The 23,897-nt window shown below is 43.8% G+C and overlaps 1 protein-coding gene across 9 annotated transcripts in view; it reads left to right on the forward strand.

Annotated features, from left to right (window-relative positions):
* Positions 1–23,897, forward strand: part of PTPRT (protein tyrosine phosphatase, receptor type T) — a 333,510-nt gene that overhangs the window by 177,579 nt on the left and 132,034 nt on the right. For all 9 annotated transcript variants that reach the window (XM_021416234.1, XM_021416235.1, XM_021416238.1 and 6 more), the window contains 2 exons: positions 2,772–3,068; positions 5,780–5,889. In XM_021416234.1, the coding sequence (XP_021271909.1) occupies positions 2,772–3,068; positions 5,780–5,889 (407 nt within the window). The remainder of the gene's footprint in view (positions 1–2,771; positions 3,069–5,779; positions 5,890–23,897) is intronic.

Raw genomic sequence — 23,897 nt, forward strand, 5'->3', positions numbered from 1 at the left:
TGGAGGCCGGGGAAGAAAGGGCGGTAGGGAGCAGCAGCTGGCGCAGGGGCTCTGTGGCGGATGGTGACATTTCAACGCCAAGATGGAAATCGAGAGCCCCTGGTGCGCTGCCGACGGATGTAGCAGCGTCTCCAGGCAGACACGATGTTGGGGTGCCTGCCCTGCCTCGATGGAGGTGGATCCAGCTCCATGGGTTCTTCCTCTGCAGGGATGTCCACCTCCATGGGCTCGACGCTGCTCTCAGGTGGATCGACATCCATCGGCTCTGGTTTGCTGCTGCTCCCCTGAAGCCGTGGCTTCTTTGGTGGAGGAGGATCCATCCTCCTCCACGAAGGACAACACAAAGGGTAGGAAGGGACTTTCAAAAGTGCTCCTTGGGCCAGAAGACTGCCTCCAAGTCGCGAGTCGGTTAACGACTGGTGTTCTGTTGCCAGGGTCCCCTTATTTATAGCGGTTGTCAGGGAGGTGGCTCGTGACATCAGAAGGCCATGGCGCTGTGACCCTAAGAATGTGCCATGACGACCAAAACATGGCTGTGTGGCCTGCGAGTTGCCCTACGTGCCACTAGTGGGGTTCTGCAGGGCTCCATTTTTGAACCAGTTCTCTTTAGTGTGTTCATTGATGACTGCAGTGAAGATCTGAATGTTACATGAAATAAATTTGTGAATGATGCTAAACTGGGAGGAGTGTTGATTGCCTTGGTGGTAGAGAGGCCTCACACCAGGGTCTTGAGAGATTTGAGGGCAGTCTCTGTCGGCATGAAGCAGAGCAAGTGCTGGGTTCTGCAGCTGGGATGGGGCAGCCCTGGTTCTGTGTACAGACCGGGGGATGAAGGACTGGAGAGCAGCCCCACGGAAAGGGACCTGGGGGTTCTGGTTGGCGGCAAGTTGTCCGTGAGTCACAGTGTGCCCTGGCAGCCAGAAGGGCCAGCCGTCCCCTGGGGTGCATCAGGCCCAGCGCTGCCGGCCGGGTGAGGGAAGGGGTTGTCCCGCTGTGCTCTGCCTGCTGCGGCCTCACCTCCAGCACTGCGTGCGGGTTTGGGTGCCACAACATGAGAAGGACATAAAGCTGTGAGAGAGCATGCAGAGGAGGGCTGCAGAGCTGTGTGTGAGGAGTGACTGAGGTCGCTGTGTTTGCTGGGCCCAGAGCAGAGCAGGCTGAGGGGAGGCCTCATGGCAGCTGCAGCTGCTCACAGGGAGCGCTGGGTCACCGCTCTCAGCCGTAGGGTTTGGGTTTGGCTGATGCTGTTATGGAGCCAGGAGTTGAGTTCAGTGATCCCTGTGGGTCCTTTCTGCCATGTGGTATTTTATGATATAAATATTCAGAATAGTCTTTATTTCAGAAGAAGCTGTTTTCCTATTGCCAGTTACTATGCCAGTTGCTAGGGTTTGTTTTTTTGTTTTTATTTTTGAAAGTAATATGGAATGTACTGCTTCTTGCAGTGTGTTTTTTGTTCGTGCATTAGTAGATTGATCTCAATGTGGATGTTGTGTTCCTTCAAAAATCATTAGAAAGATTTTCCTTCAGTTTCACTGTCTTCCAGAGAAGTACAATGTATATTTTGGAGTCCCAGTGACTTTTTTTATTTCCTTAAAAATGTTCTCTTATGATTTCAGATTGTGAAAGGAGTAGAATGGGGGAAGTGGGCAAAACACTAAATTGCAATATAAATCAAAAGACTGTGTGGAATAATGTATTTTCTAATTATCTTTCTTAGATATATTTTGAACAACAAAGCAAATGAGCTACCCAAGTTTAAGAAATGTCACATAAACAAAGTGTGACATGTGTGGTGTTATTACCATCTGACATATCTCAAACACTGATTTTACTAACTCATCTTTCATTTTTTATATCTGCGTGTCTAACGATGCATGCATTTATATTTCATAAAAAGGGCAGAGTCTGTAGTCAAAGCTTTTGAGTAATGCTGTTAAAAATAAATTAAGGAACAGCAGGTGAAAATGATTCTTACACATGAATATTCAAACTTTACCTCAGACAGATACTGTAGAAAGAATAATAAAGGATGATGAAACTTTGTTGAGGCTAAGGCATTGATGTGGTCTAAAATAAAAGTTTTAGTGGCATGAGGTTGAGTTGGCTCACAGAACTTACTGAAGGAGAGGCATGGTCTGCTCGTACATGCCATTGCCAAAACAGGAGTTAAAAATGGAGGGGGTATCAGCAGTAGGGCAGAAGATGTCTGACAGTCTCCTTCTTGGTTCTTGTACTCCTGTGCCTTGGCCTCTGAGCAGAATGGGTTTGGGGTTGCTAGGATGGTGTAGGAGCTACATAGCTAAATGGAACGATGAGAGACCTCAGTTCATTCCTTCTCTTCTGACTGCCATTTCCTTGCATCACTTAGGGCTGCATTTAGCAAGGTACTGGGGAGAAATGTGTGTGTAAAAATGAAGAAAGTGCAACTTCCACACTGCTTAAATCATGCTGCCATTGTTGGGTTCGGTGACATTTTGCAACACTCAGAAGCGTGACCTCTGTTCACTGCCCTGTGACAGGATTTTCACTGAAGGTTCAGCAGCTAGAATACATTTGTGGATCAGACATTAATTTCCCTTTGTCCTTGTTCCTTCTCTCAAAAAATATGAGTCATACCACTTTTATATCGTAAAGGCAAGAACACTCAGAATTGTGAGGGACCCAGATACTTTGGCAGTATGGAAGGAGGCATATTAATGGGTGGCTGACTTCTTTTAAAGTTGAATTAATTTGGCATTCCTTTTGTTATTTATTTTCTCTTTGCCTCACAGATCCTGTCCATGGACCACAGAATGTAGAAGTTGTTGATATCCGTTCCCGGCAACTAACACTGCAGTGGGAGCCCTTTGGTTATGCGGTGACCCGCTGCCACAGCTACAATCTCACAGTCCAGTACCAGTATGTCTTTAACCAGCAAAAATTTGAGGCAGAGGAACTCATCCAAACTTCTTCCCACTATACCTTGCGAGGTCTTCGGCCCTTCATGACCATCAGGCTAAGGCTGGCCCTTTCTAATCCAGAGGGCAAAATGGAGAGTGAGGAGTTGGTTGTGCAGACTGAGGAGGATGGTAAGTTATGTCATGTTTGCTTGCTTGCTTCTTTCTTGTGAAGACATTGTAATATTTTCAAGCTGTAAATAACAGCATAATCTCCTGTCCCAGAAGACTTATAAATGGCTTCTCTGGACAGGATGTATGTTATGCAAGTTAAATTTGTAGGTGTAAATAATTTCCATTTCACAGCAGTGTTCTTGAAAGGGCAGGGCTCCCTGAAGTGCTTGGAAATGACAAGCACCAGTTTGAGCAGTTACTGAACAGCAGTAGGTTTAATTCTGTAGAAGTTGTGTTCTGATCTACCCAGGACCTACAGAGCAACTTCCTTTGTCATATGGGCAAATATAATTCTGACATTAGTCTTTTTTTTTTCTGGTTCCTTTACATCACAGTCCCCGAAGAGTTATAATGTCTTTCTTTCCAAAGTTTGCTTTTTTCTTAATGCTGACCTTCTAGATGTAATGTTTTATATGTGCCTCATATGCTAAATTCTTTTGGTGCTAACTCTTCCATTCCAGATACAAAAGAACACTTTTCGAGAAGTACCGATGGAAAGCTTTAAAGTGTTATTATCCCATCTGAGCTATTTCAGACTAAGAACTCTCCTAAACTACAAGCTTCCATTCTGTCTAGTGTTAAAAAGAAATGTTCTTCCTCTGCCAGAGCCATAAGAAGTTGCTTTCCTAAGTTTCTCTCAGTTGAAAGTGGTTGCAGTCATCCAATATATCATACAAGGGACGTAAGAGGATGGCAGATCTTTCTGAAAAAATGAATGGGGTTTTTATCAGTCAGGCATAGAAGTGTATTTAGTTATCTTTCACAGCATTAAAATTTTGCTTGAGTAGGTGGATTTTTAGGTGGCCTTGTAGCCATAATGAAACATAAATCTTATGTTGTCCTTAACTAGGGAAATCAATCTTTCATATTGATAAAGGTGTGCAGCCCATAGCATCAGTGGATGAAGCTTTGCTGTTGTGTAGGTGAAGGAGGACGCAGTGTATTTCCTCCTGAGATTAACTGTCCTTTAGCATTGCAGCCAGATGATTCTGTCCTAAAACCCTCTCCATCCTGTGTATCTGATGGGAGGCAGGCACATGGACAAGATTTAGCTTGTAAGCAAAATGAAAATACACAGCACTGCAGTCTTACAAATTAGGAGACAGCACACTAAGCCTTTTAAAGAGAATTATCCATGTCCTGCCTTGTCCACCTGTGTAATGCCTTGAGTTGTTATTTGCATATCCCCTCTATAGTGTTCCCAGGTGAAAAGCCTGAGTTAGGGAAGACATTGGCCAAGGGAGCTGGAAGAAGAGCTGAAATTGCTCACTGAAACTAATTTTTAAAGGAGGCTACACAGCCTACATTATTACTGATCCTCACAGTGTGTTTGAAGGGCAAATCCTGCTTCCTTGTGGATGTGCCATTCTTCCAACTCTCAAGTGGTTTGTTGATGCAGCAGTGTCAGGTTTGTTAACAACCCAATATTGTTGAACTTTTTCTAAATAAAGCACAGCTCCACTGGAAATACATGTGTTATTTGTTATTTCACGAGGATGTTGTAGTCCGGAACAGGGAGAGGATTAAAGAGAGGAGGCTACTCCCTGTAACTACACTGCTTGACATTGTGTGGGTATTGTGGCCGTTTCTGCATTGTTACAGTGATGCTGGAATGGCCTGGGGAATCTATCAGCACAGAAGAGAAAGACAAGACATTTAAATGATCAGATGGTTGCATCGAAACTCAGAGTAATGGAAAGTGTGCCATCTCATCACTCTTTTACGTGCTAAGGGCAGGCCTAGGTTATGTTCCTGCCTCAGTGAGTTAGAAGACTTCCAGAAAAGCAGTACAGACAGCTGGAGTGCAGCACTGCCAGATGGATCAGCGAGCACTGCTGGTGTTCTCCTCGGGCCAGTTTGCTGAGTTGTCTCGGTGCCTTACTGCCCTGTGCTGCAAGGATGTGCCATGAGGTTTTCCAGTGGTGCAACAATACATGCAAGCATGATGATGATCTTCATGCACAGAGACCGTTCTCTGAGAACTGCAGATATTACTGCTTAAATTACCTTCTGTGCACGAATCTTTATCTGCAGAGTGTTAATTACTGTTATTTGCACTAATGCAAATAGCTGTATTTGAGGTGAAGTTGAATTGGGTTCACTTGTTTAAGTTCTTTTTATTTAAAATATCCTTTTTCTGCATCCTAATATATGAATAGAAGAGAAACTTAGAAAATATGCACATACTGCAATACTGGTTTTTTGACTTAATAAAAATAAATGCATAATTTGGGGTAAAATTAAACATTTGTTGTGTGATGTTGTATGGAAGCAGGACTCGTAAGTCCATATGTTTATGCAAGGAAAACACTTCCAGGTGATTTACTGGATAAATTAATACATTCATTGTCTGCAGTCTTTGGTTCCTTTTTAAGTACTCAAGGATTTTCTACTATGGGCATAAGGGTATGCTGGAGCTAGCTTCGTATTGTCATGGATTCTGATTTTGTTTGTCACTTAGTGGTTTTCTACTTGAGCCAAAAGTTGAAAACAGGCCTTTCATATTGGCAGTGCCTCGAGGGTTATCTTTAATTGTTTTTATTTTTTATTTTCAGCTATGAACTTTGTCTGATGGTCTCTTGGTATCTTCCGATGTGTGTGGCAGCTGGAGCTTGTGGTAGCTTCTAACTAGCATTAGCATTGTGTTTGCTTCTTTTTTCTTTCTGTAGTTCCTGGACCTGTTCCCTTGGAATCCATCCAGGGAGGACCTTTTGAAGAGAAGATCTATGTTCAGTGGAAGCCTCCAAATGAGACAAATGGCATCATCACACTTTATGAGGTGAGGTGTTGTCAAGGCACACATGCCATAGGGCCTTACTCATATGTATTTAAGCCGCTCACGAGCTCTGAGAGATTTCAGAAAACACTGCAATAAGCCTGAAAAAAATACACAAGAATATTCGAGGTAGTCTGCTGTTGTCACTGAAAAAGTTACCAGTTCAAGGCAGGTGGGGATTAGGGAGGAATGCTTCACCAATATTTGTGGCAAATTGAGCCAAAAAATAATCCGTTACTGAAGTAAGAGGTTGTGTTTTGTTGGTCATTGTGGAGACACTTGGAAAAATCTGTGCAGATGGCAAATGACCCGTCCTGAACTCGAGCAAACCCTTGGAATTTCATGGCTTTTGCAGGTATAGCAGGCTATCCTCTGTATATTTGTGAGGAGTTACGCTGTAAAGCTCTCTGTATTTTTTAAGAAATTGGTCTGAATAGAATCAGTTGCGAATGCATTATTTTTCTGACAACGGATGTGACCTATAATGGAACACATTTAAAGCAATCCCAGTCAAATGATGCAGAAATAACTCCTTTTAATTCTTAAAGAGGCAGCTTCCTTCTAAAATATTGCCTTGGGCTCAGCTCATTGAAAGGACTTCAGCAATCCAAGTAGCTTTTCTGGCTGAGCAGCTGCATAGAGCTATTTTAATGCCTCCAGGGTAGTGATGCTTCATGACTGTGCCTTTGCCCCTCGAGTCATACCACTGCTCCAGCCTCAGTGAGGCACAAACAGATCTTCTCTTTTCTGATAATGACTCTATGCATATTTGACAGTTGAAGCCAAAGAGAAGTCAAGGTGAATTCCAACTTTTCCCATTCCCCAAAAGGATGAAAGTCCAAGTGTTTAAAAATGCCAGGAGAACTGGAGTGTCTGAAGTTTGTCAAGAAATGCCGAAATTCATACAGAACATTCCCGTTCTCTTTGGCACCCTGGGACAAGTGTATTGACATGAATGGAGTTCACCAGCTGGAGACAAAATACGGATGAGCGGTTACCTATAATCTGGAGAGAGGCCAGAGTGCTTTCAGAGATACTGCCAGTATGCTGTACAAGCAAATATGAGTGCCTATTCGAAGTAACAGGAGACTTTGTTTTTCAAATTGCTCAGTAAATAAAGAATAGGACTTGCACAGAAATGTCTCATCCTGCTACCAGCAGTTGGAGTTTAATCTTTCTAGGAATACTGAGAAACTTCCAGTATTGCCCTGGTAGTTGCATCTTTTGTATTGCTTGCTTAATCACTAGCCTACATGGATACTTAAACCTGAAACTTGGTCTCTACAGACATTATTTTAAGACTTCATGCTAAAGTAATTCCTCACTAGTAATAACCTCTGAAGTGCCATTTTAGACAGGGTTTGGTCTCTTTTTTCTTTTGTTATCCTAGCCTGATGCTGCTTTGACAGAGTTCAGCTGATGTATTGGTTAAAGAGGAAGAAAAAGCTAGTGGTTAGTCTGCGATAGGTTTTCGGTTCTTTCAGGTATCTGTGGTCTGCAGAACTGATCTAGGTAGAAGTATGAGGCTTTAACAGCAACAGGAAGAAAAATAAAAAAAGGTCAAACTAGGAACCTGTGCACTGCGACTTTAATGAGGTCTCTGTAGGGAGCACACCTCCTGAAAGCCAGCGCTGGCAGTGCTACTCTGTCACCAGCAGGAGCAGGAAACTCAGTGATGTCTGCAGCTGTCTGAAACTCTGCAGTTGTGTTGCTGTCATTAGGGAGAAACAAGCCCAAGAATCAGCTAATATTTATTAAAGAAAAATTCCCTCCAAGGTACAGAGCAAGAAACACCACATGATAAATTTGAGCTAGTGATGTCAAGTTCTGCATTACACCTGGAGTAGCTGCCTGGATGCACACACAGGTATTGTTCAGGTGACTCTCTCTCTCAAATACCATTGGCACAAACTTTCCTAATAAAACAAAAAAAGCCATCTTCCTTCCGCAAATGAAGTAATAGTTCCTCCTGTACCATTACTGTCTAGGTCTGACTCATTGGATTTTCTGTACTGTATTTTCTCTCTAGTTCTGTTTAAAACAAACACACACACACACACACACACACACAAAAAACAAAACAAAAAAAAACACCTTTCCAAGCTTTTGTTTCACTGGGTACAGCCACAGCTGGGTTTTAAAACAGTGGAATCTTCGAGTTCATCAAATCAGTATGTAAGTGTAGTCTGTTCCTAGGGAGCAGAAATCTTCGTTGCGAGGGAATGTGGAGAAGCTCCAGAAAGATGCTAGAAAGATGAAGATGTGAGGCAGGAAGAAGAGCGATGGTGCAGTGCATCCTGGGGATGTTAGGGAAGCACAGCAAAGCAGTTAATGTGATGAACATGTGCTGCGTTAGTGGGTGTCTGTTTGTCCAGTCAGGTGAGCCATCAGGGGGATGCATGGGCTGCTGCTGCAGGTAAGCAGTGCAGGGGGCATAAAGCTGAGGAGCTCCAGCTCCAGCCAAGTCCCCAGGTAGCTTCAAGTTGTGTAAGTACTTACAGGAGACAAGTAGATCAATCTGTGTTTGGAAACATAGCTGAACAGTGATAATGGATTTTGCTGGTACTCCGGTTTGGGTCGAAAGCTCTGCAGAGGTGTTTTTGCATGTGCCATTTGTGAAGGAGGTGTTATTGCAGCTGTCTGGTAGCGAGCTCTGAGTGGCAGAGTCTAGCAATACCACGATAAGCCCTGCCCCCTATTGAGTCTGCCGGAAGGCTGAAAGTTTGTTGAATCTTCTTTTTTTTCTTTTTCTCATTTTTTTTCTTTTTCTCTTTTTTTTTTTTTCATTTTTTAAAACCAATCCTGTAAAAGCTGCCATGCTTTAAAATCTCTAATAATCGAATGGTGCTTATACCCACGTGGGAGTTCAGCTTCAAAGCCTTTGTGTACAAAGGCATGCAACAAAGCTTTCTTCCTTTTATCCTAAGCATGTGTAAAGTCAAACCAGCATCAAGCACTAGGAGGACCTGTGCTGTCCCTGGAATGCAGGAACAAGCAATCTAATTCAAGGTCGTGGACCAGCTCTGGCACTTAAATTCTCCTGCTTGTAGATCATATGAGGTTGCATTTGTTCCATGACGAAATGGAAGTGTGTCCTGCATGCAGGTGGACCCAGGTAATTTCTGAAAACTTGTATTTGATCTATACGATGTAAATAAGCAAAACTTTTTGTAGCTGCATTTTGCTGCTTATTTGGGCAGCTGCGAGCTTACAGGTGCACTTAGTAATTGATGTTGGTTTTCACCATTGTAAGCATCTTACTTGTGCATAATCGATTTCTTCAACTTGTCAGTTTTTAGAATATTTCTTCTTTACTGGGGAAGAAGGACAAACAAACCACCACCAACAAAAAAAAACCCTTGGCATTCCTGTCTAAAGTATCTGTCATACTACTAGGGGGAAGTTGTTGTTACAGTGCATTACAATCTTAGGAGCACTTCAAGTGTGGCTGCAGTATTTTCAGCTCCTTGGCTAGAAGAAAGAGACAGCCTATTGAAGTCCTTCCAAAGCCATGCCTAAAGGCAACATTTAAACAGTAAACTGTCTTTTTAAACATTGCGTGGTATAGTCTTGTAATCACTTATGTTCTCATCTTTACATTTATTAAGTCCTATGTGTGTTGCACATGGGGTCTTGGGAAATAAGGATGTATTTGCAGCTCCTAACTACCTAGTTTTCTCAGACTTTGTTTCCAGAATGCTGCAAATCTCCATTTAGATGCCAGGAATAATAATATAAGGGACTTTCATGCACTACTTCAGCTCTTTAATGGGATGCTTAGAGACCAGTTGCTCTAAGCCCAGTGGATTTGAGTTTAAATTTTGCATCACAGGTTACAGATCCTCTGTGTTTCCATGTGAAATTGCAGACTGCCCTTCATCCTCTCTCCAGCTGCCAACATGCCGCTTCTTCTCAGTCACTTCACTCACAGCAGGAGAGGTCGTTACATGCAAACTGCCTCTTAGATGGTTGTGTGTAGGGTCAATATTTGTGGGATGCACTGCCTGCATTTACAGTAGAGTGGGAACAAATCTCTCCCAGCTTTGGCCCCTCCAAGTGCTTCCTTATTGTAATATCAAGCTTGATTATCTGATGTGATAGCTGTCCACTGCACGGTTATGCTTCTGTCTCTATTCATAGCCCGTTTTAGAGGTGTTTATGAAACCTGAAATTTTTAGAATAAAATCTTCCCTACAAAGAGGTGTATCAACTAAACTCTTCCTGGAGAAGATGAAAGGGTTGAAATCTGAACTTGGCTTAGTCATTTGTTTGTTTATTTAAAGGCTTTTTTTTTTTTTTTTTTTTGTTAAGAAGAATGAAAAATGGCTCCCTCAAGAAGGAAAGCAACAACCACAAAATCTTGCAACCAATTTATATAAAGCTCTACAGTCAAAATAGTAGAAGGATGACAATTCTCAGAAATTGCCTTCAGTGAGAAGTGGCTTTGAACGTTCCCATGAAAATCAATCATTTTACAGCTTCTCAATTGCATTCTGTGGAAGCACGATGCTCCTGGGACTAAGCTTTCTCACTAAGCTCACTAAGTGTGCACTGAAGGAAGTCCACGCTGCACACAGCTGGCTGCTTGCATTTAGCTGAGCATTAAGAGAACATTAAGGAGACACTGTTAAGTGCTCAAAACCCAGAAAATGATCAATTAACGACTGTATATTTGGTTGGAGCTTTCTCACCCTTCTGTAAGGACATTTGACAATGCAGTCTAACCACAACTGGATGTTTTTCTGTGTTCATCTACAGCACTAACGTTTTCCTTTGACACGGGCTTTTTATGGTGCCTTGTTCTGCAGTGTATTGTTTGTCCAGAGTCCATGAAAGTCAATTACAAGAAGAATAAATGCTTTACTGCATCTGTGTTATGTTGAATTAGAATCCCTTAATAATCTAAACTAGCAGAGAAACTGTGCGGCCGTGCATAATCTGTTCAAGTTTGAAGCTGTCAGCTCTATAGTTGGCTGCTTCGTCCTCTTGACTGCATGTTAGGAAAGCTGTGCATATATACACAGCTAAATTAGTTCTGTAGTTAACAGATTTTTGTGCAGAATTGTGCTGGAAGAAGGCTGGACTGGCTGAACATCAGTTGTTCTTTGCATGGTTGCTGACTGTCGTGCTTTCAGAACACGTGGTGGTCAGGTTGGTTAGGCACTGCCAGTGCTGTGGTCCCCTCTTAGCTTGGATTCCGGGCAGAATGTGAAAAATGAATGGTGCTGACTGCAGTGGTTTATTATCTCTTCTTGGCAATTGAGGCCTGTACATCCGACTCTCTCAGCAGGTTGGGATGCCGTGTCAGCTGTAAGACTGTGGTTCTTCTGGGACAAGGCGGGGCCAGTGAGAAACTTCTAGTGGGATCTGCGAAGCACCTCTGTCAGTCCAGCATTGTTTGCCAGCAGAATCCCACAGAGAGCCTTTCCCCTTCCCACCATCCCATCATGTTTTTTAATAGGTAAACATGGCTTCTAAGCTCCCTGTCAGACCCAGAACTCTAGCATGAGCCTGACAGACCCATTTGCGATACCCTGGGCACTTAGAGCAACTCCAGTGCTGCTGCAGGGAAAGCCTCACTTACCTGGTATAACAGAAATGCAAGTTGTGGTTTGAAGCAGTGATGGAGCACCTGGTGGGAAGGCAGGGCCAACCCAGGGAAGCTCAGGTCTATGCAGTGCACCTGAGTGACTGGAAGGGGTGGAGCCAGGATCCCTCCATTCCCAGACCTCATTTAAGGGTTGGCAGTGGAGGTGAGGGCATTTTGCTGGAGATTCCTGCATACCTGAGGCCTTCCTAAGGTAAGCAGCTTCTTTCCTTTGTTTCTGTGCCCATGGCTGTTGCATTTGAGCAAATCCTCACAAATCCTCACTTGCTGCAGCCTAGGACTTTGCTACTGCTGCGGTCATTGCTGTGCTTTCCATTGCGTTACAGCATCACACCTGGGCACAGCAATGTGGGAAGCCAAGGCGTGTGAGTGCTGCTCCTGAAGAGCAGGATGGCTTTCCTTCTGCTGTCATGTCTGGAAACGTAAAAATACTGTGGCAGGAGTGAAGTGGGTTGGGTTGATTTAGAGCCTGCGTGGGGGATAAGAGGAATTATGCTTTGCTGTGTCTGTGTGATAGTTTCTGGGGCAGTGTCTGCTGGCTGCTGGTGCTCCTTACATCCCAGGAAGATAGGGCAGGAGGTGCAGCAGGGGCGGGTTTTTGACAGCCCTGCAGCAGGGCTGTGTGCTCAGGTGCAGACTCAGCTGGGTGCAGCTGGCCCTGCAGGGCTGCTGCTGTCTCTCCCTATCCCATCCCTGTTAGTTTAACACAGCCTTCAAATTAGGGAGTGTTTGAATGATTTCTTGGTTAAGGATGGTTTTATTTTTTGAATAAGCACCCTAAAGAGCTTTTGAACAAACTTGTACAAATTGTATAGGATTCTTAATCGTGTGCTGCTTGCTGTTACTTGCAAGACATACTTGGAAGCAGTTGTTAATGATGCACTTCTAAATCCTATGGTTTCCAGCAACATCATGACGAGAAAATGAGAGGATTTTTTTGAGAAACTCAGATGTCAGGGTTTTTTCTTTATGTATGACAACCTCTAGGTAAATAGCAAGCTTCTGTTATAAATAGTATGAATCAACTGTTTAAAAAAAAATTGCTTGATCAAGCTTTCCTGAAATAGAAGCATAATACGGTCCCCTGAGCACAACGCTTTCTTTGATTACCTTTTTATTGTTCTTTTGAAGCAGTAGAGTTACAGCAATATAAATCCAATGCAAATGAGAGAAGGCATTTGGCTACAAAAAAAACATTATTTTCTTTAAAGGAAGGAACTGAATTGTTTTTGTGTGCATGTTAGTTTGGCTTAGACAGTCTAAGTGATAAGAACAGAAAACCAGCACTTACTCTTTTTTGTAAGGGAGCTGAACCTTTGAAAAAATGAATCCTTTTGTAGGTTTGTGAGCACCTTCTTTCTTCCTTCTGCTGCTTTGTTTTCTTTGCTAGAAAGAAGACAGTTTTGCACTGTTCTCCCATCTTTCAGACATACTGCTTCTCTTGATTGCTCATCCAGGAAGCCAGTTGGTTCCTAATCCCATTCCTTCCATCTAATCTTTCCAGGTGCCAGTGTACCCGCGCAGTTACGGTAATGCAAATCAAGTTCTGTAACAACTCCATATTCAGATCTTGCAATATTCGCTTTCAAGCTAGTTAGCTATCACATTTCGGGAAGCAGAAGTGCAGATACAGGCTTGTACGAGGGCTGCTCTGAAAGTAATGCCTCCTATTTTATGATGTTGGCCCACAATGTCAGAGGGGGATGTTGGTGGGATGGCAGCAGAGGCTGAACCTTCCAGCCAATATTCCATTCCATTTTGTTGTTGTGTGAGAGATGGCAGCAGAGGGGCAGTCTGACAGAATGGCATCTGACATGGGAGTGCATTTCCCAACACAACACTGTCATTGCACTTGTGGGACAGTGGGTCACCTCTGCTGGTGCAGAGCGTGACATGCAGGTTTTGTTCATTGCAGGTGAAAATGCACAGCTTATTGGTGATGACCGTGTCGAAAAATAGTGGTTTTCAGCTGAGAATGTGCTCTACCAAGTAGTGTTATCATGCTCTTTGTACTAATTGCAGTTTCTGTGGAAATAAATAGGAGGCGTTACTTTTTGGAGTGACCTGCAAAAATCAGAGCTGGCTTCATTCTGTGTAGTAGCACAACCGAGGAACTGTGTAACAGAAGAAGCTGGTCAAGGTGGTGTGCTCAGCGCCTTCAGGAGGAGATGCCTGCATTATGGTGCCTTTGGAAATTGATCTGACTGCTGTCAGATCCACTTGACTTGGAGCAGGGGGGGCTGGGAAGTACAAATAGATAGTTCAGTATTTGCATCACTAAAAAAGTGTGGTCTTACAATTGTGGGCTACTTTAATTGCTAGGAATGATATTTTATCTGCAAATGTGGCACAGTGTGGTTCTGGCTGCTGTTCCTTAGTGGTGTATGGCACACAGACCAGCTGAAAGCGATGTTGCTGTTCCTCCTTTGTTGGCTTGGGGTTTTGTTCATTTTCTGCAGCTTTCACTACAGCGAGTGTGGCACGGCGAACCAGCTCTGAGAGACATTAAGCAGAGCTTTCAGCATCAAGAACAAACTGAGGAGCAAGCATGGGGCTTGAATAACCGCCTCCATTCTGCAGTCCTATCAAAGCAATTTCTATAGTTGTCATTTTCTGCTATTAAACTGAACAATGAGGCTCTCCAATAAAATCATATGAAATAGCAGCTCATTAAAAACTCTCTTTAATATATAGCATGCTAATTAATGTCAGTGGGGTGCAAGCTTGAATGGCAGAATAGACTATAATGTTTAGAAAGTATGTAAAATAAAAGAAGATATTTTATCATTAATGACCTTTTAGTAAACCTAATGAAATCCTTAATGGCCCGAATACATTACCAAGGCACTCCCAATTGCTTTGTTACCTACTCCATTCTTTCTCCCTTTCTCATAGACATTAAATTTAGTTTTATTTATAGAAAACAAAAAGCAATAAAGTCCCAAGGAAATATGAATGGGAAGGAGGAGTCTGGGCAAGGAGAATACATGAGACTTCTCACCCCCTAACCTTCCTGTTCCTGGTGAAGGGGAAGGCTGGGTTACATTCTGTGTCCGTGCTGTTTGTGTTCAGGTTTAATGGACTCCCAGTTTGTGTGACTCACAGCAAACAGGCTAGGGAGCAAATGAACCTCTTTGGTTTGCAGGGTCTCCCTGGGTTAACTTCCATGGCCGTTCCTAGAGCTGTGCTGTGGTTTTTATCCTTTTATCCTAACCATGCTGTGCTTTTGCTGTGCCCAAATTAAGGGACTTTATTCTTCTGGGCTTTTAGGCTGTCACCTGTTGCCAGCCTTAAATGTAAGGCTGCAAAGGCTTGCAGAAATGCCATTTAACTTTCCCTTAACCTTCTTCCAAAAAAACTAGTTCACGAATGGGAGAACAAAAGGCATTTGCTTCCTCCCTTCTCCTGGATGAAATGTATTGGGCTGGGAAGGGACCTAAGTAGCAATAATCGTCTAGCTTAAACTGAGTTTTAAAACAGAAAATGCTTCCAATCATCCAGTCATGAAATACATTCTTTAGCTCTGAAGTCCGACACTGGAGGAAGATTATTCACTAACCCACTTTCTCCTGTTCGTTAGAAGATAACTTTCTTCAAATTATTCCTTTTGTGTAACACTTGGCACAATTAACTTTAGTCTTGTACCCCAAACTGTCTGAAACCTCCTGATAAGATTGAAACTAATGTCCATCCCAGGAGCAATCCAAATTCACCTGCAGTAGTAATTGTTCCTAAGAAGCACAGGCAGTTGGTAGTCTTAGAAAAAAGAGCCTATGGCTTGCTGTGTAATCATGTTTCAATCAGCTTTAGAGAACCATGAAATTGATTGTCCTCCTGACGTACCATACACTTTGGAGCAGATACTGTGCTAGGCAAGTTAATTCCTTATTTGGCTCCAAGCACACACTAGAGAGCTTGCTGCTTCCCCTCCTGTCCTTACAAACCAAGGAGGAAGGGAGCATAAATCACCTTGAAATCAGAAATTGAGAGCATAGCAGCATCAGCCAGCTCTGTTGTGTGTTCCTAATCATCTGGTGAAAATCACGGTGATTCAGGAGAAGGATGCCCAGGCTGTTGGTGGCCACATGGGAGCCTGGATGAATCACAAAACCAGTGGTGGTGATCAGGTAATGAAAGAGCTATAGGAGTCAGGGAAGTCTGATAGCAAGAAGAGCTGAGCAAATGTCTTGTTAATGTGGTATCCTGATGTCCTCTTTGATACTAGAGTCAGCTTCTCTGTTCTCCTGGAGCTGAAATAAAGGGATGCAGTGAAGATACGTTCTGAAGGCAATGAAGCATGTTCTTTTTCAGATACCTGGGAAGAAGGTCTGGCTCTGTCCTCAGACAATCTAGTTCCTTTTCAAACTCTGTCATTTCAAGAATATTTTGATCCTTCAATAGGAGTGAAATCCAATTCAAAATAAATCCAAGAGAACTCCCCCATGAAAACTGTGGGAGCTCCTTCTTATCCACAGTCCTGTCCCTCGAAGATGTAACATCACCAGTCTTCTATTTCGTGTCAAACACTTCCCAAATCGGGTTCACCCTTCAGTCTGAAATGCTTATTTTCCTGGAAGCAGTTCATCATGCCTTGAGCATACCAGGCCTTCACAAGGAGGAATCAAGAAGAGCAAGCTCTGCCCCAAGGCCCAGATCTCTGGTGGAAGCAAACTAGGACACAAACTATAAAAAAAAAAAAAAAAGCTGAAACAGCAGAAGATGCTTCTGTCTAGATCTACATTATATTTTAGAATCAATGGTCTCTCTCTGCTCATTTTTTGGTATCTTTTGAGAGTCTAAACTGCTGGGCAAATTCAGGCCATCGCATTGAGCTTCTGGACAGATCTGTTGAGTGATGGTCACTCCAAGCTATGCTGTCAGAGGGAGCAGCACTAGGGGATTGACATCCACTTTGGGTAGCCCATGTATGTGTGTGCAAGTCCCAGCTTTTCCTGTGGCTTGAAGTACTGGCAGCAGAACAATGCCACATAGTGAGTTGTGGGTGGTGGTTTGGTTTACATAGACCACGAAGGGGTTGTGGCTGCAGAATGATTATTAGTTTGGTTATTGGTATAGAGAAATGTTAACACAACTTGTGAATGTAGAACTCCATCTTTCTACAGTCTAGGATGTTTCTTTTAGTGCTTGTTCCTTTTTTCTGCTGAGCTAGAAGCCTTTTCTGAGCCATTTAATTTACCATGTCTTTGTGACAATGTGAAACTTGTATTAAATTTAGAGGAAAACACAATAATGGTTATACAGCATTATTATCTTGTCATTTTCTTATTTAGGGCACAGACAAATTGGAGATTATCCAAGTTCTGCAGATTACCCAGACAAAAGCATACATCCTTACCTAGCTCTGTCCTTATTAAGAATGAACTGTGTGATTCTGTCTGTGCTGCTGCTGAGTAAACAGTGCTGCTTGGTAGATAGAACTCAACTCTTTTCCTGGTTACTGTCATTTTTAATTATTATTTGTCCTGATTTCAGCTGGGACAGTTGATTTCCAGTGTCTGGTACTGATATAGGCTGGTTTAGCAATAGGGGTCAGTGTATTAGTTTAAGGACCAATAGATTAATTTGGCAAAAGGAATCAATGAGTGCTAGTTCTAAAACTTCCCAGTTTAGCTTCACTTGGTGTGTGAACAGCCTTGTTTTTCTCACTGATCCTGCTTCCCAGCAGCACTGGAATCACAATGGACTGCTGCTATCTTTGCATCTGCCAGGTGCAAAGACTTCTTCCTCAGATTTCACATATACTGTTTGAGGTTATAGTACACTAAGATAGAAAGTTTCTCATTATGGCCTTACAAGCAGTGGAAATTTGCCAAATTGGGGAAAATCAGCTAAAGGTCAGTCAAAAGTCACTGTGATTAAGCTGATGATTTAAAAATGAGGAGAAACTAAGTGATCTAAGGCCACCATAGGCCCCTACCATCCATGCCCAGAAGGACATTAGCATATATTAATGAGTTCTTGGAAAAGAATGAATATGTATGCCATTGTATTGCATATGTGAGACACTAGAACAGGTTGCCCAGTGAGGTTGTGGATTCCCCTTCCCTGGAAGCACTCAAGGCCAGGCTGGATGGGGCTGTGAGCAGCCTGGTCCAGAGGGAGGTGTCCCTGCCTACAGCAGGGGGTTGGATGATCTTAAAGGTCCCTTCCAACCCAAACCATTCTATGACATGTATGTCTTAACTGTTTAAATGTGGAACTTGAACTGCGCGAGCGCACACTTGATTTGTCGAGTCACCCGGTACAAACCATGAGGAATAAAGGAATGCTGCTTTCTAACTCCACACTGGAGTTAGAGTTTTCTTCCTGGATTCAGATGACCGTACAATGCTGTGTTTTGGCTTTTGGAGAGAAAAAAGGTGTTGATAACACACTGATGGTTTAGTTGCTGCTGAGCAGCACCGTACAGAGCCAAGGACATTTCAGTTCTTCAGCTTCTTGTGCTGTCCTGTCAGTGAGGGGCTGGAGGGAGCAGAACCAGGCCAGCTGCCCTGAACTGGTGAGAGGGGTATTCCATACCATAGGACATCACACACCAAAAAAAAGTATGAATGAGTTCTACTTTTATCTCTGATTCTCTCCCCTATCCCACTGAGGGAGATGGAGTGAGTGAAAGGCCGTGTGGTGTTCAGCTGCTTGCCAGGTTAAACCACAACATTATTAAATAAGATATGCTTTGTATTACTTTTTCAGAACCGTTTTTCCTTCTTCCTAAACTTCTCTATACAGTAGAGCAGATTTCCAGCTAAATAAGACTATGGCTACTGCCTTAGGAGTGCCAGTGAGAGACAAGTCTGTTGCTGAGCTGTCACTGAAGTTCCAACAACCTTGGCTTGGGCAGGAGTAATGAGACGTAGCCCTGGGCTATAAATTGCATTGACTTGGGAATGAGGGGAATTCATTCTGCTTTGCCTGAGGCAAAGGTCTGCTGTGCTGTCAGCTGAGCTTCTCAGCCTCTCAGTTCCCTCTGTCATGGTAATCAGGCACCAGGAAAGCTGCTTCAGAAAGAGTTTTGAGGGAGTCCCTTGTTACCTGCTACTAGTTTAACTTGTGTAATCTCAGCAGCAGCAACGGAACCATGAGGGGCATCTGCTCCTAGCTGCCGTACTGAGAGCCTGAAGTACAGGCAGGCAGACCTTGTGGCTGTCTGCAAGCAGCCTTTCCATGAGGGATTCCTTACAGCTACAGCAGTGTGCTAATAGCTATCACACAAAGAGATGGTACTGGCGAGCCGCAGTTGTGTCTGCTGCATGAGCATGTTGGTGTCTTCCTCTGTTACCTCAAGCTCCTCATAAGAAGAAAAATCATGTAAGTGTTTCCCATTTCTAATGGGAGAAGCATGGTACCAATGTCTGTATTCTTTTTCTTTCATACAAACCTGAGATAAAAGCTTCACCAGGGCTTCCTCTTTGTGCCTGAGAAGAGACAAGACGTGTGGTTTACCCACTGCTTTTTCACATCATTACGTAATTGTTTCAGCAGCTTTACTCCTAAAGGGATCTGAGCGCATCTCAGTGTCCAGATTATTTGCTGGGATTTAACGCCGTGCTGTCTAAACAGAATATCTGTGAACATAATCCTTAATGATATGCTGGGGGCACATGCTGCTAGTGGAAGCCTTGCCTGTGATTAATCAATTAAGAATGAGATAAGCCCAGCAGAGGTTCCTCTGCTTTGGTAGACAGTCAGAAACATGCTGAAGCTGAACATGCATCTGGTCTTGTTTGCAGGATTTTTCAGGGTTGCCTCAAATTAGATAAGCGTAGAAATAAAATACTCTGCCAGTTGTTGCTTTGCACAGCAGGTCCTGTAAGAATGACAGTGCCTGTTCTTGGAGGTCCTCCTTGGTTGTGCTAAGGGTAATACGCCAGAGACCAGCACAGCAGTGTTTTCAGTCTTATCCAACATTCTTCATGTAGGTCCGTGTGTAGGTAGGTAGGAGAATGCATTTTGGATCTATCTGTGTTACTGGCTGCTTGTGAATTGAGTCCTCAATGAGATTGGCTGAACCGCCATCTGCTCAGGAGGTTCCCAGCACTTTCACAAGTCTGTCACGAGCCTTTCCTGAATTCACAGGCCGTGCCAGTGTGGATAAGGAAACCAAGAGAAAGTCTGAACCAGTAAGCTGGTCCTGTTGCACTGCATTGGTTGTTAGGAGACTTGTTTGCTGCACGCCCTTCATGCCAGCGCTTGGCTATTTGTCCCTCAGCACTCACGTGTTTGCATCGTGCCCAGTGCAGGAATCTTACTCTCTATCCCCCCCCCTCCAAAAGCAGAATGAAATAAAATAATTGCAAGAACAATTAACATATTTTTTTCAACCTCCATACTTACTTCTGAAAGATGGAATGTCTGAATGTAGAAATACATTTTGTTTTCTATTTAGTTACCTTTAGAAAATTTTGGAGATAATTTTTGGGAGCTCATACTGAAGGAGGACAGGTATTGGTTTATGTGAAGAACGCTTTCTTCAGCATCCCCTTCTCACCTGAGGGGATGCAGCATCTGGGCAGTGCACTGTGTCGTGTTTAGCACAGCTTTAGCAACACGTCAACCTCTAAATTTACTGCTTATAAATATTTCTGCTTATAAACCTTCCTGATTATAAATACTGCCAGCAGCTAAATGCACTGCAATCTGGTACAACCCATTCAGCCTCAGCTGCCCCTCAGAGAGTCTTTATTTTAAAGGCGGTAACAGATGAGGTGACAGAGCTCTGCTCTGAGGTGACACTTGTTTTTTCTACTTGTCATTGCAAGCAAACAAGTCCCTGGATTTGCACGCAGAGGAAGATATGTTGCCTTCTGTTCAACAGCGATTCTTTTTTCACACTGAGGTCCCTGGAGTGAAATATGCTTCAGTGGGTGGGAATATTGTTAGGTATCATTGCAGTCTTCTGCTATTAAATGAAGCTGAACATCACTGCAAGGAACCTGCTGCATGGAGAAGCCAATGTCATGCAACTCCAGCATGACCACCAAGATCTGAGGGGTTCCTGCCTTCTGATAATGGGTTTGGAAACTGAGCTGTTGGTAGATTCTGTTTTGTAGCTCAACAACCTGGATTTCTATGTAGCTATACCTGTATCTGAGTCTGTTTCTGTAGTGATTTCTCAGGCTCTCACCTTCACTGAGAGCCAGCACGCAGTAAGAACATCCTTGGCTATTATTATTTTTTTGAAAGAAGGTTTCATCTACATCCAAGTTCTAGCTGCTTATGATGATAGACTTGTCTAACAGTGGACTTGAAGCTTGATCATTAGTTTTGCTCAGCTCTTAACCAAAACAGGCTTTTCTTCCCTCCTTTCCTGGTTTGCAGCTACAGTCCCTGGCTGGTACCGTTCCTGGGGAATGTTACAGCTCCTTCAGCGTCTCTCAGGTGCTGGGTGCTGCAAAGGGGCAGCCTGTGCAGGAACCTCATCGTGCATCCAGCTGTTTCTAGCATAAGTGTTTCTAGCGACTGTGCTCTCAGGTCATTGGTTAATTTTCAGGGTTCCAGTCAAGATAGAAGTAGCTGTGCTTGGGAGTGAAGAAAGAGTGAGGAAAAAGCCCCCGCACCTGGCAGGATCTGAAACTAAGCAGGTCCTCATTGCTGTAAGAGCAGAAAGAGTGCTTTCTCTGCAGATGAATTTTGTGAGCAGGTCTTGCAGACATCAGAGACTGAAAAATAATGACTTTGTGTCAGAGTATAGCTTGTGCTCTTGTACTTGCATTACTTCTCTTCCCACTTCGAGTACTCATTGTACCATACTTCTAAACGCGGTATGCGTGTCTGGAATGAAAATGCGTCGCTATACCCTAATTGTGGGAGCAGTGCTTCTTATTTTGGGAGCCATCCTGAGGTTATGACGACATGCTGGATGGATGCGAAGTGGTGCTTTTCTGAAGAGTGATTTCAGCTTGGTTTGCTTCTGTTAACGCTGTGGGCATCAGGCTAATTCCCTGATGGCTGCGTTTTCAGGTTGCATCTCGAGTGGTGCAATGCTGTTCCAGGTATGCTGCCATTAGCTCTGTCACACTGTGTTCCTGCACCTGCAGAATGTAAGTTAGGAATGGCAGATCTCTACGGATGTCATCTGGGAAGGTGGATGCAATTGTGAGGAATGACTGTGAACTGGGGCTTCTGCAAGGAGAAGACCTGCCTGGTTCGTGGCCTCTTTGTTGGTGTTCTGATCACTGTAGGTTCGTGTGACTTAATTACGAGCAACAGAGTTTAAAAATAAATTCGTGGATGTGGTCTGCAGAGCAATTCATGTTAATGAGACATGAGGAGAGCTGCACCCAGCCTGGCACTTACAGTGAGACTTGAATGTGAAGGGCTGGCAGCTGGGGAGAGAGTGGGCTTTTCTGCTCATACCAACTGCACAGCTCCAGTACCACTGCAGCTTCAGGGAGGGCTTCCTGGTTGTCTTAGCTGAGAATTTGGCTGTTTTTCTTTTTTTTTTTTTTTTTTTTTTACTGACTTGATTCTGATTTTTTTAAAAACAGGATCATACCTAGATCAGCAGGAAGCAGGTTTTTTTGAACTTATTGCACCATGAAAGCTAACAGAAACTTGATGTAATAATCAAAGCACTTGGGTGTGTTTTAAGTTGTGCTGGTTTTGTCCAGAAATGGCCCATTAAAAATTACATTCTTTCTAGAGCTTTAATTATCTAAGTGTGTAAACTAAAATAGATTTGAGCTTTGGAGACCTTCAGAGGAGGAGAAGAGACAATATGAATGTTTATTCTAATTCTTATTTACTTGAAGAGTAATTATTTCCTTTGATGCTAAATCACCTTTTCTTCTTCTCACTCGATCCATGAATTTTCTATCTGCTAACAGAACCTTGGGATTGTACTCCCAGCACTTCGCCTCTGTCATTCAGCTTTATTAAACTGGCAATTTGTTTGAACACTTCAGTTATTCATTAAACTTTACATTTTCTCTGGCTGTATTAATTACTGCTTTTTACGAACTGGGAATGTAGCTGTTCCCTTTGCCATCTATGCAGTGTGATAATTTCTCTTCGTAAGAGGCTTCTCAGCATTTCATGCAGTTTCTCTCATCACAAGGGCTTTCTCCTTTGCTGTAAGATTTACTTTGGATCCTTCTCTCTACTATTGTTTTCCACGGAGCAGTTCCCCCAGAAGCCAGGTTTCCATAAAGCTGTCTAAATTTCTGTTTGCATGCTTCCCTGCTGTTAAACCATGTGTGCGCAAAAGGCAAAATGCAAACGTGGGCTTTTCAGACCCCCCTCTGCCTCTGTGGAGTGATTGCTTCTATCAAATCCTTAACTCCTGCAACATGTACGTGCAAATGGAAACTGGCTTATGTCCCGTGTGAGCACTTAGCCTAGTGAGACCAATAACTTGCATGCTTGCCCAGTGTGCTGCTCGCACAGCCTGCTTGCAGAGACTGCATCTCCGCTGACCTTGTTTGCGGTGTGACAGTAGAATCATAGAATTAGCTAGGTTGGAAAAGACCTACAAGATGACCTAGTCCAACCATCCACCTATCACCAACAACCCCACTAAACCATGTCTCTCAACGCTATATGTAAATGTTTCCTGAACACCTCCAGGGACGGTGACTCAACCACGTCCCTGGGCAGCCCATTCCAGCGCCTGACCACTCTTTCAGAAAAGTAGTATTTCCTAATGTCCAGCCTAAATCCCCCCTGGCGCAACTTGAGGCCATTCCCCCTGGTCCTGTCTGTAGTGACAAGAGAGAAGAGGCCGACCCCCAGCTTACTACAGCCTCCCTTCAGGTAGTTATAGAGAGCGATGAGGTCCCCCCGAGCCTCCTCTTCTCCAGACTGAACAATCCCAGCTCCCTCAGCCGCTCCTCATAAGCCCTGTGCTCCAGAACCCTCACCAGCTTCGTTGCCCTCCTCTGAACACGCTCCAGGGCCTCAATGTCTTTCTTGCAGTGAGGGGCCCAAAATTGGACACTGTACTCGAGGTGGGGCCTCATTAGGGCTGAGTACAGAGGGAGAATGACTTCCCTACTCCTACTGGCAACACTGTTTCTGATCCAAGCCAGGATGCCATTGGCCTTCTGGGCCACCTGGGCACACTGCTGGCTCATGCTCAGCTGAGCATTGACCAATACCCCCAGGTCCGTTTCCTCCATACAACCATCCAGCCACTCTGCCCCAAGCCTGTAGCACTGCCTGGGGTTGTTGTGGCCGAAGTGCAGGACCCGGCACTAATGCTTTCATCCTCAGTCCTGCTGCTTCGTGGAGCTCCTGGTCAGGTCAAGATGTGCCATTGCCAGCGCAATGAAGCTTTTGTCTTTCTGCAGCCTGCTCAGCACCGTGGCTGCCTGAAGTGGATAAGTGCTGGGGAACATGATGGGTCTCCTGGCACAGCAGATCCATCTCTACTATGCCTGGTGTA

The sequence above is a fragment of the Numida meleagris genome, chromosome 19, assembly GCF_002078875.1.
Source record: "Numida meleagris isolate 19003 breed g44 Domestic line chromosome 19, NumMel1.0, whole genome shotgun sequence".
Lineage (NCBI taxonomy): Eukaryota > Metazoa > Chordata > Aves > Galliformes > Numididae > Numida > Numida meleagris.